The sequence below is a fragment of the Symphalangus syndactylus genome, chromosome 6, assembly GCF_028878055.3.
Source record: "Symphalangus syndactylus isolate Jambi chromosome 6, NHGRI_mSymSyn1-v2.1_pri, whole genome shotgun sequence".
In the NCBI taxonomy this organism is placed as follows: domain Eukaryota; kingdom Metazoa; phylum Chordata; class Mammalia; order Primates; family Hylobatidae; genus Symphalangus; species Symphalangus syndactylus.
In genome coordinates this window covers 125,029,377-125,046,705 of record NC_072428.2, presented here as the reverse complement: position 1 = coordinate 125,046,705, position 17,329 = coordinate 125,029,377, and the positions used below count along the sequence as shown (strand labels likewise).

Sequence of the window (17,329 nt, the reverse complement as noted above, 5' to 3'; positions counted from 1 at the left end):
AGTGACTCTATCTTGGGCTACTGACTCCATGTTGAACTGCTGATGAACTGTGAGACCAACAAGGGAACTATGAAAACCAAGTTCCTTTGCAAACATCTGTGCTCTCAACAATACAAGGAAACTGATCCCAGTCTTTAAGGGATTCTGTATATAGTTTTTCCTTGCCAACTGATGCAAATGCACCATTCTACTAATGATTAAAGCCTTCTTTGTTTGGTAAACCAATGAAAAATCTGACAAACAACTTATGTAATCTGAATAAATTCCTATAAATGTAAGGCCTCTTGCTCCTCTTGGGTGGTATGGTCTCTGACTACTACCCAGGTTGCAATTCCTATTATGAATAAATGCTTCATTTGTCTCTAACCTATTGATTTTCTCCTTTTAGAGTTAACACCCTAAGAGAGTAGGCCCTTGTTACGGAGAATGCTCTGGGTGTATTTCACAGTGTTTACTCTTCTTCTCCCCTTTCCAGAGCAACTAAGAGGTCTTTCTCGGCTCTATGAGTACCTGGTGGGATTCCTGAAGATAAGTCCATGAAAATGAAGCTCCATACAAGACTGTGGCCACCAGGAGTTTCTCACTTTCAAGCTAGTGCGCACTCAGCCTCTGGCAATTTGTTAAAATCACTGTTTAAGTGTTCCTACCAGTTTATGATTCTAGCAGCTTCTGCCTCAGACAAGCAGATCTCAGCAGTGACTCCCTGGATTCATCTGTCTCTTCAGATTTCAGGGTGGTGGTTTACTTGTCAGCCTCAGTTCTCTGATGGATCCAATAAGTTGCTGATTTTTAGTTTGTTCAGCTTTTTTTGTTGTTGTAAGGACAGGAATGTTGACTTTCACGCATTATTCATGTTGGAGCTAAAATGAGAAGGCCCCTTACTATCTGTTTAAATAGTAAGTCTATATTTTCTTCTAAGAGTAGTTTTAAACTCCTACATTTGTTTCTATGATCCATTTTCTATTATTTTTAGTGTATGGTATAAGGAACAGGGCCAACTTCATTCTTTGCATGTGGATATCCAGTTTTCCCAGTACCATTTGCTGAAAAGACTATTTTTTTCCCCATCCAATTGTCCTGGCATCTTTGTTGAAAAATCAATTGAAATATATATAAAGGTTTATTTACATATTTTCAATCCTATTTCATTTATCTATATGTTTACCCTTAGGCCAGTACCACACAGTCTTGATTACTATAGCTTGGTAGTCAGTTTTGAAATCAGGAATCCTCAAACATTGTTCTTTATCAAAATTGCTTTGGTTATTCTGGGTCCCTTGCATTTCCGTATAAATTTCAGATTTGGTTTGTTAGTTTCTGCACAAAAGGTAGCTGACATTTTGATAGGGATTGCACTGAATCTGTCAATTTGAGGAGTATTGCCATCTAGCAATATTAAATCTTCTGATCCATGACCAGAGTTATCTTGCCATTTATTTAGAGCTTCTTTAATATAGCTCAACTGTGTTTTTTGTAGTTTTCAGTTTATAAGTCTTGTACTTCTTTTGTAAAATTTATTCCTAAGTATTTTTTTCTTCTTGATGCTAATGTAAATGGAATTGTTTTCTTAATTTCATTTTTTAAATGTTCACTGCTAGTGTATAGAGGTACAATTGATTTTTATAACAGGTTTTTGAGATGTAATTCACATACCATACAGTTCATTCATTACAACTGATTTTTGCCTATTGATCTTTTATCCTGCAACCTTGCTGAACTCATTTATTAGTGCTAATAGTGTGGCGTGTGGATGTGTGTGTGTGTTCCTTCAGATTTTCTATATACAAGAACATATATCCTACAAATAGAGATGGCTTCACTTTTTTCTTTCTAATTTGGATGCCCTGTATTTTTTTTCTTGCCTTATTGCCCGGCCTAAGCCTTCATTATAATGTTGAATAGAAGTGTTGAGAGTGAATATCCCTGTCTTGTTCCAGGTCTCAGGGAGAAAAGCATTTAGTCTTGCACTACCAACTATAACATTAGCTGCAGGATTTTTGAAGATGGCTTTTTTTTTTTTTTGGTAGAGAAAGATTCTATCTTTCCTAATTTGTTGAGTGTCTCTTTTTTAATCATGAAAGAACGTTGGATTTTGCCAGATACTTTTTCTGTATCTGTTGAGATGACCGTATGCCTTTTTCTTTATATTCTATTAACATGGTATATTATATTGTTTAATTTTCATAATTTCATATGTTAAACTAACCTTGCATTTCTGGGATAAATCCTATTTGGTCATTGTGTATAATCCCTTTTGGTTTGCTAGTATTTTGTCTTACTTTTTCATTCTAATTCTTAATAGATATAGAAGTTGGTTAAAAAAAAAGTTCAATTTATTTGGTGCTTGAAATCTTAACAATTACCTTTTCTGAGAAACCTTTACTGATTTGCTCCTACCCACAAACAACTCTGATGAAACCCCATAACACAATAAGTAGTATTTGTTTCATATTACTATGTCTATTTACTTGTCACCCACTCTGTTATATTTTATTTCCCATTGTACCCAAGTATCTAGCACAACCACTTACTATTACAAGTTGGGACTTCTGGGAAGCAGAGAAACATCAGATTTTTAAAATAACATGAACAACAATGGAAAGATTATGTAACAAAGGTTGAATGTAAGAGAGTGGATAAACCATAGAATAGTTTCAGGATGATTAAACCTCAAATAAACTAAGATTTGAAAAAAATGTTGACAACAAAATTTTATGTAGCTATATTCAGAATAAAAATATACCAATGAATGTTCAGATTTATACTTCTGGAATTATTTTGTAATACTTATGGATGACAAAGAGCAGAGTTCCTCAGCTCGTAAGTTACTTTCCTCTTTTCTATTAAACAGAGTTTTCCTCTAACTGGAAAGAGGAGAATAAATATTGGAAGAGATGAGAGAAATCGTAAGGCTCTGAATGAGTTCTCTCCATCCCAGATATATTACATTACAAGTAAGGAAAGCATTTACATATAAGATCACAGAACCATTGACAATAGTCTTTTAAGAAGTCAAGGAAGTGATTTTCCTCTCCACCCTACATGCCTAACTTCTCAGTTAAGACTACATCATGATTTAAGGATTAAATTCTTTAAGAAATCATTCTCGCAGATTTCCAGGTGGATTAGATTCACTGCTCTGAGCCTGCAGACCAACTTGTGCATAACTGTGACTCAATCTATCTCACTCTTATTTTAAGGAACTGTTTGAATCTTATTAAACCTTGGTGCTTATGCCTTAAATGATGAGTAGCTAGTCTAGTTGAAGAGAGGGAGAAGTATATTTCAGGCAGTGAAGTCAGTATGAGCAGAAGCAAGGAGGTGAGAAGACTGATATATGTTGAGGCAACAAGATCATCTTTGTAAATGTCAGGGTCAGAGGATCACTGGAAGTCTTTCATGTCATGTTAGAGAACTTGATTTCTATGCTGCAGCTAGAAGTTGTAAAAAAAAAATTTTATTTCTCAGAGCAATGTCAGCAAGATGGCTGACTAGAAGACCTTAGTTCACAGCCCTCAAAAAGAACAATGAATAAACAATTACACTTGATCTGTGAACAACACAGGTTTGAACTGTGTGGATCCACTTATACACAGATATTTTTCAACCAAACATAATCAAAAATACTGTATTCAAAGGATGTGAAACCCATGTATATCAAGGGTCAATTTTTTGAAAATGTGGGTACAGGGCTGACTGTGGGACTTGAGTATGTGTAGATTTTGGTATACATGCGGGTCCTGGAACAAATCCCCCACATATACTCAGGGGCAACTATATGTTTTAATGAAAATAACTAAGGGAGAGCACCAGAGTGCATGAGAGGAGTAACAGAAACCCTGGTGAGTGCAGAAACTAGGGAAGGCCATATAGAAAATGGAAGGAAACACCAGGACTCTACCACCCCATCCTCCAACCACGATCAGCTGGGAATCAGGAGGAACTTCTTCCTACAGCAAGGAAGAGAAAGCAAGAGGATCCCAGCAACCTCCATCAACACATTGGATGCCTATTGACTTCACCACTGGGGTCCCCTGCATTCCTTACAGGCACAGTCCTTCCTCACAGCTGAAGGAGCTGCCTGGACTCCACTAGCTGTGCTCCCCCCAGAGAAGGAGCTGTCATCTTGGAACTGGAACTACAGCAGAAGTATGTCTTGTACCAGGGGTGAGTAGCTATAGCTCCCCTTCATCCCTGAGACTAGGCTGCTATGGAAACACCTCAGGGCTGGTGGTCCAACATCCTCAAACTGAGCTCTCTGAAACTCAAATGAAGCTGTTACACTCTCCCTCCCCTTTCACCCTTAGGATGGAGCTTAGGTGGTACCCTACCTCCTGGGAAAACAGTACCTTGGCTGCTCAGTGTAGTCATGCCTCCCCAGTGCCTAAGTTAAAGCAGTACCCTGTATCCCAGGAAATGGTGCCTTGGTCACTCAGAGTGGTCACGTACCCCAGTACCTAAGCTGGAGTAGTGCCCTGCATCCCAGGGAAATGGTGCCTGGGCCACCCAGAATAGTCACAGCCCCCAGCCCTGAGCTGTAGCAGTACATTTCCCCTTGGAGGATCAGTGCCCTGGTTGAGCTGAGCAGCTGTGCATCCCAGGACTGAGCTGACGTAGTACCCTGTGTCCCAAGGAAATAGGAGTGGCTGAGCTGAGACGCCCCACCCTACAGGCCAAACAACTAGAGTATTCTGTTTCCCTAGAGTTGAACTAGCCCCTTAGAGTCTGAGCTGCTGAGATACCCCACCCCTGGAAAATGGAGTCATTACTCTGCTGGGCCCTCTAGGGCCCAGATGACAGCTGTACTTCACCACTCTGGGGTACTTGCTGGCAATGCACCTGGCTTCACAGAGTCTGTGATATACTGACCCTCACTATTCCAGGGTCTAAAGTCACTACTACACAGTGCTTCATCCACTGGAATCTGGGTTATCACTGAGTCCTATTGCCTCAGGTTCCTGAATTGCAGCCATATCCCGCCTGCTGGGCCCAAACTTTCAGAGTGCTCCTTCCTCCCCAGAGTCAGGCCAGTGCTGAGTCCAGCTTAGGAGTAGAATCACAGCTACAACCTGGCCCCATGGGATGCCTCAGATTCACAGATCCTGGCTCTGTGGGGGAACCTACATCCAACTCTGCCATAGAGAGTGAACATGCACTGGAAGACCTAGATACCACAATAGTTTCATGAGTCCTTGAGTCTAAGACCCTGGTCCCACAATCACTCCAAACACCTGCACCTGGAACCCTACACCACTGCAGCTGCTTGTAGGTTGTATCAGTCCTGACAACAAGAGGGATCTCTTCAGCTAAGTCTCCCCAGTAAGGGGAAAACAAAAATAGGAAGACCTCAAAAGCCCTTAACAGTGAAGAGATGAACAACCTTTGCTGCTGCTGCCACAAACCTCTATAGCCTATACCACTGAGGCAACCACAGTTATTGCTTATGTTGAACACAGACGAAACTTCATGGAGACTATACCACTGCACCTATCCAGAAACAAGTCAGCACATCCTTCCCAAATGGCACACAGAAACCCAACTGCAGGTGAAAGTCTCCCTACAAAAGCCACTCTGGAAAGTTTGGAAGGGACAATCATTCCACCAGATGCACAGGCATCAATGCAGGGACACAAGCAACACTAAAAAGCAAGGAAATATGACACCACTAAAGAGCCATAATAACTTTCTAATAACAGACTCCCATGAAAAGGAAATCAACAAATTGCTGGAAAAAGAATTCAATGAGAAATTGAGGAAACTCAATGAGATACAAGAAAATACAGACAGATAATTCAGTGAAATTAGGAAAACAGTTCATAATGTGAATAAGAAGTTCAACATAAATAGATATAATAAAAAGAAATATCACAGCTGAAACATTCAATGAATGAAATAAAAATTACAATAAAGAGCTTTGATGGCAGACTTAAGCAGAAGAAAGAATCTCTGAACTTAAAAGACAGGTAGTCTGAAATACTCAGAGGAAAAAAAAAGAATGAGAAACAGTGAAGAAAACCTGCAAGACATATGGGATACCATTAAGCAAACAAATATTCATATCATGGGAGTTCGAGAAGGAGAAGAGAAGGGAAAGGTGTAGAAAACCAATTTCTTGAAATAATAGCTGAAAACTTCCCAAGTCTGGGGAGACATATGAGATCCAGATCCAGGAAACTCAAAGTTTCCCAAATAGACTCAACTGGAAAACGGTCCTCACCAAGACACATTACAGTCATATTGTCAAAAGTCAAGAACAAAAAATTCTAAAAACAGCAAGAGAAAAGCATCAAGTCACACACAAGGGAATCATCATTAGACTAACAGCAGATTTCTTTGCAGAAACTTTACAGGCTAGAGGAGAATGGGATGATAAATTCAAAGTGCAGAATGAAAAAAAAATGCCAGTCAAGAATATGAGACCCAGCAAAGCTATCCTTCAGACATGAGAGAAATAAAGTCTGTCATAGACAAGCAAAAACTGAAGTAATTTATCACAACTAGACTGGTCTTACAAGAAATAATCTAGGGAATACTACATTTGGAAGGAAAAAGATAATAATCACTATCATTAAAACATATAAAAGTATAAAACTCACTGGTAGAACAGATACACAGAAGAGAGAAAAGAATTAAACCTTATCAGTACAGAAAACCATTAAATGACAATGATAAACAACAAGAGAGAAGGAAAGGATCAATGGACGTACAAAACAACCAGAAAACAACAAAATGATAGGAGTATGTCCTCACCTATTAATAAAAACCTTAAATGTAAGTGAATTAAATTCCCCACTTAAAAGATATAGACTGTCTGAATGGATTTTAAAAACCAACTATATGCTCCTACAGGAAACTTGCTTCACAATAAAGACATATTTAGGCTGAACTGAAGGGATGGAAAAAATATTCCACACAAACAGAAACCAAAAATGAGTGGAAGTATCTATATTTATATCAGATAAAACAGACTTTAAGTCAAAAACTGTAAAGAGACAAAGAAGGTTATAAGGATAAAGGATCAACTCGATAAGAAGATATAATGATTGTGAATACATATGCACCCCACACTGGAGCACCCAGAAACATAAAGCAAACATTATTAGATCTAAAGGGAGAGATAGAATTTGATATAATAATATCAAAGAGGACTTTAACACATCACTGTCATCACTGGACAGATCATCTAATCAGAAAATAAAAAAGAAACATTGAACTTAAACTGCACTTTAGAACAAATGAACCTAATAAACATTTACAGAACATTTCATCCAACAGGTACAGAATACACATTCCTTCCATCAGCACATGGAACATCCTCTAAGACTTATGTTAGGGAACAAAATAATTTTCAAGAAATTTAAAAGAACTGAAATAATATCAAATATCTTTTTGGACCACAATGGAATGAAACTAGAAGTCAATAACAAGAAGAACTTTCAAAATTGTATAGTTACATGGAAATTAGACAACATACTTCTGAATAACTGCTGAAGACAGTAAAAAAGAAATTAAAAAATGTATTGAAACCAATGTAAATAGAAACACAACATACCAAAACCTATGGGATACAGCAAAAGCAGCACTAAGAGGAAAGTTTATAGCAATAAATGCCTATATCCAAAAAGTAGAAAGATTTCAAATAAACAACCTAATTATGTGCCACAAGGAACTAGAAAAGCAAGAACAAACCAAACCAAAAATTAGTAGAAGGAAAGAAATAATAAAGATCAGAGTAGAATAAATGAAATTGAGATTAAAAATTATAAAAGATCAATGAAACGAAAAGTTGGTTTTTTTTGAAAGATAAAATCAACAAACCATTAGCTAGAATAACCAAGAGAAAAAAAGAAAAGACCCAAATAAAATCAGAACGAAGAAGACGTTACAACTGATACCACAGAAATACAAGGATCATTGGAGACTATTACAAACAACTGTACTCCAACAAATTAGGAAACTTAGCAGAAATGAATAAATTTCTAGACATGTACAAACTACTAAGATCAAGCAAAGAAGAAATAGAAAACCCAAACAGACCAATTATGAGTAATGATTGAATCTGTAATAAATAGTCTTCCATTGAAGAAAACCCCAGGACTTGATTACATCACTGCAGAATTCTACCAAACATTTCAAGAAGAACAAATACCAGTTCTTCTCAAACTCTTTTAGAAAATTGAAGATGAGGAAATTCTTCCAAACTTATTCTGTGTGACTAATATTACCTTGGTATCAACCAGACAAGGACACAACAACAACAACAAAAGAAACCTATTGGCATATGTTCTTGATAAATAAAGATGTAAAAGTCCTCAAAAAAATACTAACAAACCAAATCTCCTAAACCCAGCAGCACATTGAAAAAAATTATTCACCATGATCAAGTGGGATTCATCCGAGGGATGCCAGGATGAATCAATATACACACATTAATAAATGTGATACATTAATAAATGGGATACATCACATCAACAGGATGGAGGAAAAAAACCCTATGATCATCTCAATATATGCAGAAAAAGCATTTGTCACAATATATGCAGAAAAAGCATTTGTCACAAAAACATCTTTTTCTGACAAAAACTCTCACCAAATAAGATATGGAAGGAATGTACCTCAACACAATAAAGGCCATGCAAGACAAACCACACCCAATGTCATGCTGAATGAGGAAAAGTTGAAAGCTTTTCCCCTAAGATGTGGGACAAGATAATGATGCTTACTTTTGTTCAACATAGTAATGCAAGTTCTGGCCAAAGCAAATACGCAAGAGAAAGAAATAAAGGGCATCCAAATTGGAAAGAAGTCAAATTGTCCCTGTTTGCAGATGACATGATCTTACATACAGAAAACCCTAAAGGCTCTATCAAATACTCCTAGAACTGATAAATTTAGTAAAGTTGGATACAAAACCAACATACAAAGATCAGTGGTGTTTCTATATCCCAAGAACAAACCATCAAAACAAGAAATCAAGAAAAACAATCCCATTTACAATAGCTACAAAAAATAATATGTAGGAATAAATTTAGCCAAAGAGGTGAAATATCTCTACAAGGAAAACTATAAAACACTGATGAAAAAAATTAAGGAGGATACAAATAGACATCTCATGTTCATGGATTGGAAGACTTAATATTGTGAAAATATCCATACTATCCAAAGTTATCTGTTGATTCAATGCACTCCCTATCAAAATACCAACAACATTCTTCACAGAAATGGAAAAAACAATCCTAAAATTTGTGCAGAACCACAGAAGACCCCAAATAGCAAAAGCAAATCCTGAGCAAAAGGAATAAAGCTAGAGGCATCACACTACCAGACTTCAAAATGAAGGCAATAGTAATCAAACCAGAATGGTTAAAAACATAAAAACAGATATGTAGACCAATGAGACAGAACAGAAAACCCCAAAATAAATCTACTTATTTACAGACAACTGATATTTGACAAAGGTGCCAAGAACATTCATAGGGGAATGATAATCTCTTCAATAAACTGTGCCAGGAGAGCTAGATATCAATATACAGAAAAATGAAACTGGACTCCTATCTCTCACCATAGAAAAGGTCAATTCAAAATGGACTAAGAACTTAAATGTAAGACCCCAAACTATGAAACTACCAGAAGAAAACACAAGGGAAATGCTTCAGGACATTGGTCTGATGAAAGATTTTATGGAGAAGACCTCAAAAGCCCAGGCAACTAAAGCAAATATAGGCAAATGGAATTCTATCAAACTGAAAATCTTTTGCACAGCAAAGGAAACAATCAACAGAGTGACGAGATAACCTGCAGAATGGGAGAAAACATTTGCAAACTATCTAACAAGGGATTAATATCCAGAATATATAAGGGACTTACCTCAATAGCAAAAATAAACAAACAAACAAAAATAACCTACTTTAAAAATGGGCAAATGAGCTGAATAGACATCTCTGAAAAGAAGACATACAAATGGCCAACAGGTATATGGAACAATGCCCAACAGCACTAATCATCAGAGAAATGCAAATTAAAACCACAAGGAGATATGGTCTCATATCTGTTAGAATAGCTATTATCAAAAAGATAAAAGATAACAAGTATTGGAGAGGATGTAGAGAAAAAGGAATCCCTGCACACTTCTGGTGGGAATGCAAATTTGTACAGTCATTATGGAGAATAATAAGGAGCTTACCCAGAAAACTAAAAACAGAACTACTATATGATACAGCAATCCCACTACTGGGTATATATCCAAAAAGAAGGAAATCAGTATGTCAAAGAGATATCTGCACTCTCATGGTCATTGCAGCACTATTCACAACAGCCAAGATACAGAATCAACCTAAGTGTCCATCAACAGATGAAATGATAAAGAAAATATGGTATATATACACAATAGAATAGTATTTAACCATAAAAAAGAACAAAATTCTGTCATTTGTGGCAACACTGATGAGCTTGGAGGACATTATGTTAAGTGAAATAAGCCAGCCACAGGAAGATAAATACTGCATGTTCTCATTCATATGTAGAAGCTTAAAATGTTGATCTCATAGAAGTAGAGAGTATAGAATAGTGGTTAATAGAAGCAGAGAAGGATAGAGGGATGGAAAGGATAGTCGAAGGTTGCTTAACAGATACTAATTACAGCTACATAGGAGGAATAGGGACTAGTGTTCCATAAAACTATAGGGTGAGTATAATTAACAATTTATTGTGTATTTTCAAATAGCTAGGAGAGTAGATTTTGAATGTACCAAACACAAAGAAATGATAACTGTTTGAGGTGGTGCTAATTACCTCAATTTGATCATTATACATTGTATACATGTATCAAAATATCACACTGTACCCCATATGTACAATTATTACATCAACTAAAAATAATAATAAAAGGAAAAAATTTCGAGTTATAGACCATTATTGAAAGAAACATTGCATAAGAAAACTATTCAGGATGAAATAGGTTTGGCACAATTATTATGTCAATTAAAAATAATAGTAAAAGGAAAAAATTTTGAGTAATAGACCATTATTGAAAGAAAATTACGTAAGAAAGCTATTCAAGATGAAAAAGGTTTGGATGGGCTGGGCCCCAACTGCTTGGCCTCCAACCAATTTTCACTGTGGCCCCCATAGTGGTAACTTGCAAAGTGTGGTCTGCAGGTCATCAATGCCAGAATTATCTGAAATCCCACATAAACAATACAAATTAAGGGGTGACATCAAAGACCTACTCGGTCAGAAGCTGAGATTTACATAAACTCTTTTGGTAATTCTTTTGTTCACTAAAATTTTAAAACCAGATATTCTATAAGACAACTTGCCAATAATCTTTAAAAATGACAGTGTTGTGAATGACAAAGAAAGGCTGAGCCAATGTTCCAAATTAGGAGAATAAAGAAATATGATAATTCAACGCAATTCATGATCCCGTATTACACCTTGAATTAGATAGTAAGTTTGCTCTGAAGAACACTATTGATATATTTGGCAAAACTGAATTATATATGATACAAAATAGTGTTGTATCAAGTTGAATTTCCTGAGTTTAATGTAAAAGAATGTTCTTTTTCTTAGAGAATGGATAATGGGAAAAAAGATAGATTGATTAATAGAGAGAGAAAGTTTTTTTACTATTCTTGAAATTATTTTAAAATTAAATGTAAAAAGAAATTAAAATGAGAAAGAGAAAGCCTAAAGAAAAGGCAGTGCCAGTCTTAGGGCAGTGTCAGTCCAACCCCTGTTAGATGACTGGGAATCACTAAAAGGCTTTAGGTGGTGAGGTTGCATAGTCAGATTTGTGTTTCTGCTAAATCACTTTGATGGTAGTATGAAGGGTGTAATTAGAATGACAATATTGGTGGCAGGGAGACTGACTAGAAAACTACAGAACTCCTGGTAAGTGGATGATGATAAGAATCTGAAAAGAATGATGGTAATGATGGTAGTTAAGATAGAGAAAAAGAGATTCTTTTTTTTTTTTTTTTTTTTTTGAGATAAAATGTAGAATAGAGTTAGATTTATTTTCACTGCTTTTATTATCTAAATTGCAAAAAGAATTGAATGTGAATGCATGAAATTTAAATGCACATCAAAAAGCATGCAGGGTACATAAAATTAAGAGGCATGTGACAAACTGATATTTTTGCAAATATTTTCCATATAAATTAATGTTTTTATTTTCATTTTTATTTATTTATTTTTCTGCTTTCCAACTTTTATTTTAGGTTCAAGGGGTGCACATGCAGGTTTGTTACATGGGTAAATTGTGTGTCATTGGGGAGAAAAAGAGATTCTGAGGTAAAATCATCTGGATTCAGTGGCTGACTGGATATGAGGGACAGAAGTGAAAGTGAGAAAAAAGGATACAGATCAGATTTGTAGCTGGAGTGGTTATGGAGATAGTACTGCCATCAGTTTTATTGAGAATATGTGAGGAAGAGCATTTAGTGTGGAATTAGATGAATTTGAATTTGGATATGTGGGACCTGTGTGGAGATGTATAGCAGATAGTTACATACAGGGTCTGAAGCTTTGACAAGAGGTCAAATACATGTATCTATGTATATGTATATATACACACACATATATGTATTCACACATGCATATCTATATATAGTATAACAATATGACATAATAGTTCATGAAAGGCTGAATCTAAGAAGGTTAAATTTAAATTTAACAGGAATAAATTTAAGGTCAAGCACAATGAACCAAATAATAGGTGAAGAAGTAGAGAATGGAGGAGATACAACTTAGCAGTAGCACTAAGAAAATAAAACGTTAAAAGTTTGAATATGTGAAATCCAATGTCAAGATTTTAGGATAATTTTCAAAAGAAAAAATATAATCTTAAACTGCATTAATGGAAAACTAGTATCTATAAAGGAGCAAATAAAAATGAAGATATATTTTGCACTCATTAGACAACATCTGCAATACTGTGTTCAGTTTCATTTAAGCTTGAATAGCAACAAAAAAGAGTAAAATAAAATGGTAAAGGGACTTAAATCACGGTGTTTTATGGATGGTTGAAAGAAACAGGGAAAATTTCAGGGAAATAAATGGCAGCTTTTTAAAAAATAGAGAAGGTATTACAATTGCATTATTTCAGGGAGAATTGGGGAAAATGAGTCAGTTGGAATTATTTACCTTTAAGGTTTCTTCACTATTTTGTGTTATTAGAGAGGACAGATTAAAAGAAGTGGATGAAGTTTACAAGGACACATATTTTTAACTTTTTACTGTTAAAGTTTATTGAAAATAAACTTTTTCAATGCTACAGCTCTTTAGCAATGGGATGAATTATATTGCAATTTAGTAAAGTACTTGTCACCAAGTGTAGTTAACCAGAGGTTGGATGAGCCTGGGGCCTGTCATGGGCAGAAGGTGAAACTAGAGCATTCTCAAGGTTTCTCTCTGCTCTAAGATTTGGTGAGATGGGAATGAAAAGATTAGACAATGAGATGAATATTCTTTTGTTTTGGTTTTGACTGGGTGAAATTAAAAGAAAGCAAATTGATATACAGTAAATTTCTACTGTTTCCCCTGTGTATTTCTAGAGCTAGAGAGGAAAATAACATTCAGATCATAGGGGGACCACTCATTACTGTCTGTGTTCCTATTGTACTCACCCAAACCTTGATCAGGTAACTGTCTTCTGAAATAACCAACCATATAATCATCTGGTTCATTTGGCCTTGTATCTAGAGAAGATAATAAAGATCATAGTAGCATGAAAATAATTCGCCCATTTACATTTCATATTTTTCATCTTTTTTCAAAGTGGAAAATGCTAGTAAATAACTTGTAGACAGTAGTTTAGTTCAATGAAATTAAAATAAGCAGTCTTCAAATGTTACAAATTTTTGTTGCATTTAAAAATGTTCACACATTTTGGGCCAGCAATTCCTTTTCTAGGAATTTGTTATAAAGAAATAATTAAGAAAACACAGAAATAGAGAGTTATAAACTTTTCATTGTTGTTTACAATAGGAAAAAAATCGGAAACAAAATGTAAGTTTAACACTGGGGGTGGCTTAATTAATAGAATGGAATACTTTGCCGCCATTTATTTACATATAAAGAGGTTTATATATACTGTAATTTAAAATTTAAAAGTAGGTTGCAAAATAATGCGATGATTATGTGATTCATTAACATGGTGTGTATGTGGATAAATATAGGAAAGCGTTTAAAATAAATATTCTAAAATATAATTTTTACTTTCTTTTGCTTATCTTTATTTTTAATTTTTGACATTAAAAGTTAACAAAAGAATATATAAAAGTTACTTATAAAAAGCCGCTGAATATGCCTAGCTGACCATTATCAGAAAAAATAAAGTTTAAGTGAATTGACTATTTTAATTATAATAGTATTCTCCCCTTTCCTAGGCATGGTTCTTAGGTTCTTATCTCCATTTATATTTTTAATTATTTTGCTACATCATAAACTAAATGGATATATGAGTGTGTGTGTGTGTGTGTGTGTGTGTAATTAGGTTACCTCAAATCCTTTTGGGAAACAGGTAGATAAAAATGTACAATAAATTAATATATATATACACATAAAAAATTAGGTATTTTAGATAAAATTAAAATATTGCTTAAATTATATGATTCCCCCTGCCAAAGGACCTCAACTAAAGATAAAATGACAGAATTCAGGAAAAAAAAAGAAAACAGGATGCTAGAGAGTCAGTTAAAGATTCACATCAGACTTAGCAGGTTGCAGTAGAAGCCAATGAACAGCCTATGAATTAATTTCTCTCCTCGGCTTGTCTTCTATTAAATTACGAAATGAGAGGAAAAAGATGGTTTTTAAAACATAAATCCCTTTCCCTTTGGGGGCAAACCTTTCAAAACCTTGGGGATAGGCCTCAAACCTCTCTGTTCTCCAGTTTAATTGACCACTCCTTTCTCTGTGCTCCCTGGGAACCCTGAACAGACTACTGGCATTGTGTCTATGACACTGCACTTGGCTTGTTGTTGTTTCTTTCCTGATTAAAGGATGAGGTCCTGCAGGGAAGAAATGGTATCATATACATTTAATATCCCTAGCACCAAGCACAGTGGCAACCTCAAAGTTGTGGCACCAAAAATTCTTAGTTGAGTAAATGAATTAATTGTTTATGAGAAGGTAGAAGCAGAGTATTACCTTTCACATCAGAATTTGATTGTTTGTGTCTTTGCAGCAAATGTCCTCTATCATAAACCTAACGGAATGTAGAATCAAAGAAAACAATGCTATTTTATCAACATGAAATGGGGTATATTTCCTATATGATTTATGGTATTGTGCATTTTTAACAAATATTTCTCATTTCATCCTTACAGGTTTAGAAGGACCAAAATTATCTTATAAATCAGAATATTCTAATATTTTTCACTACACTACTTTTCTCCTGCATCAATGAGTAGAAGAAAATATTGATACTATATTTTGGCAGTAAAGGGGGCTTAAAAATTTTCCACATCACATAGAATTTATTTATAACGAGAAAGAGACAAAAAAAAAAGTATTCTTATAATCTCACTTATTTAAATTAGAAGAACAAACATATGGGAAGATAAAAGTGTGAAATTGGTGAAAAGATATAAAATTATGTAAAATATATAAACAGATTGCAAAACTCTGCTTATATATAAAAAGATGAGGCTGGGCACGGTGCACATCTGTAATCCCAGTACTTAGGGAGGCCGAGGGGGGCGGATCACTTGAGGTCAGGAGTTCGAGACCAGCCTGGCCAACATGGTGAAACCCCGGCTCTACTAAAAAAAAAAAAAAAAAAATTAGCGGGGCGTGGTGGCAGCACCTGTAATCCCAGCTACTCGGAAGGCTGAGGCAGGAGAATCGCTTAAACCTGGGAGGCAGAGGTTGCAGTGAGCTGAAATGGCGCCACTGCACTCCAGCCTGGGCAACAGAGCTAGACTCCATCTCAGAAACAAAACAAAAACAAAAACAACCCACAAAAAACGTAGACTATGAAATGGAGTTAAAAGCTCAAACCCACCTCTTCATATATATAATTGATTGGCAGCAAAGAAATGGGCAAAATCAGTATGAAAATGGGAGAAAAATGTAAAAATCAAAATTTGATTATTGAAGAAAGAAACATTCTAGAAAAAATTACACAAATTTAAAAGTAGTGATATTATGTAATCACTAGCAAGACAAGGAGTGAAATCAGGCTGAAGAAAATTAGTAAGACTTGATTTGATAAACTCTTGTCATTTTTAGCTCCCATCTCTTAAGCGAAATGATTCTGTGAACCATAATAAACTATTACACTCAATCCTACAGAAAAATATCACCAGGTCTGTGATCTTATGTACATGAGCTACAATTTCTGACCACAGTAATATATAATTGTTTTCGCTGAAATTCTTCAGAATCAACAAGTGAGAGTGTCTTGGTGGGAAACAAAGTTAACTGAAATATTTTAAAAAATAATTTACCAATATTATTTTAGGGATGTATTGATGTCTTATAAGCAAAGCAAGAAATAGTTCAAGAGCATGAATTTAAGTTGTCCTCAGCCATTTACCTGAGTGAAAATGAGATTGTTCACTCTTTTTGTGAAAGACGAGTAGGAATTTCAAGGTAAGTGACCACAGTCTCCTATTAGCTTATGGGCACACTTAGAATGTATGCAACTTTCTCAAAGCCTTTGACCAAATGAAGGTTATTTTCCATTTGGAAGTATCTAACATTAAATATAATGATTTCATACAATTTTAAAAGCTCCAATGAAGAAAGATGCAAATACATGAGCATTTAATGTAAAGGGATTTGTAATATTTTATGTTAAATATAGCTTGGATAGGTGGGGAAAACCACTCTGTGGATATATTTATGAGAACTAAATCAATATGTGTCTTGCAATATATACATTAAAAAAAAATCCCCTAACAAAACCTATTTTGGTTATTGGGTCCTGCAAATGATTTAACACAGGGGTATCAATTAGAGGATTTGTTTACCATAAAAAATTTTTTAATTCCTATTCATATTACATTCCTGAAATAATGTAATTCTAGAAGGGAGAGCAGAGGAAAAGGAGCATTACTCCTTTATAGCCATCTCTGCTCCCTGCAGTACTAAGCCTCTGATGTTGGTCCTCAGGGGTACAGACTTAGGTATATCCACATTCACTTGGGATGACAGTGCTACATTTCCCTGACCACATTCAGCTCTGCTCTTCAGACTAAATGCAATCAAATTTGGACTTCTTCAAAAAGATAGTTGCAGAGGTCAGTGTTTAAGATTTTTTCTGACTCCAGTAAGACTCCTGCTAGCTGTCTCTTTCTCCAGTTCTCTCTGGCAAACTAGT

The 17,329-nt window shown here is 35.2% G+C and overlaps 1 protein-coding gene across 10 annotated transcripts in view; it reads right to left on the bottom strand.

Annotated features, from left to right (window-relative positions):
- Nucleotides 1-17,329, bottom strand: part of AGBL3 (AGBL carboxypeptidase 3) — a 146,580-nt gene that overhangs the window by 42,125 nt on the left and 87,126 nt on the right. For 9 of the 10 annotated variants that reach the window (XM_055284081.2, XM_055284080.2, XM_055284087.2 and 6 more), the window contains 2 exons: nucleotides 15,154-15,211; nucleotides 13,629-13,700 (listed from right to left, as the gene is read on the bottom strand). In XM_055284081.2, the coding sequence (XP_055140056.1) occupies nucleotides 13,629-13,700; nucleotides 15,154-15,211 (130 nt within the window). Of the gene's footprint in view, nucleotides 1-9,843; nucleotides 11,178-13,628; nucleotides 13,701-15,153; nucleotides 15,212-17,329 lie in introns of those variants that run through there. The other variant, XM_063642269.1, reaches the window with a different exon arrangement.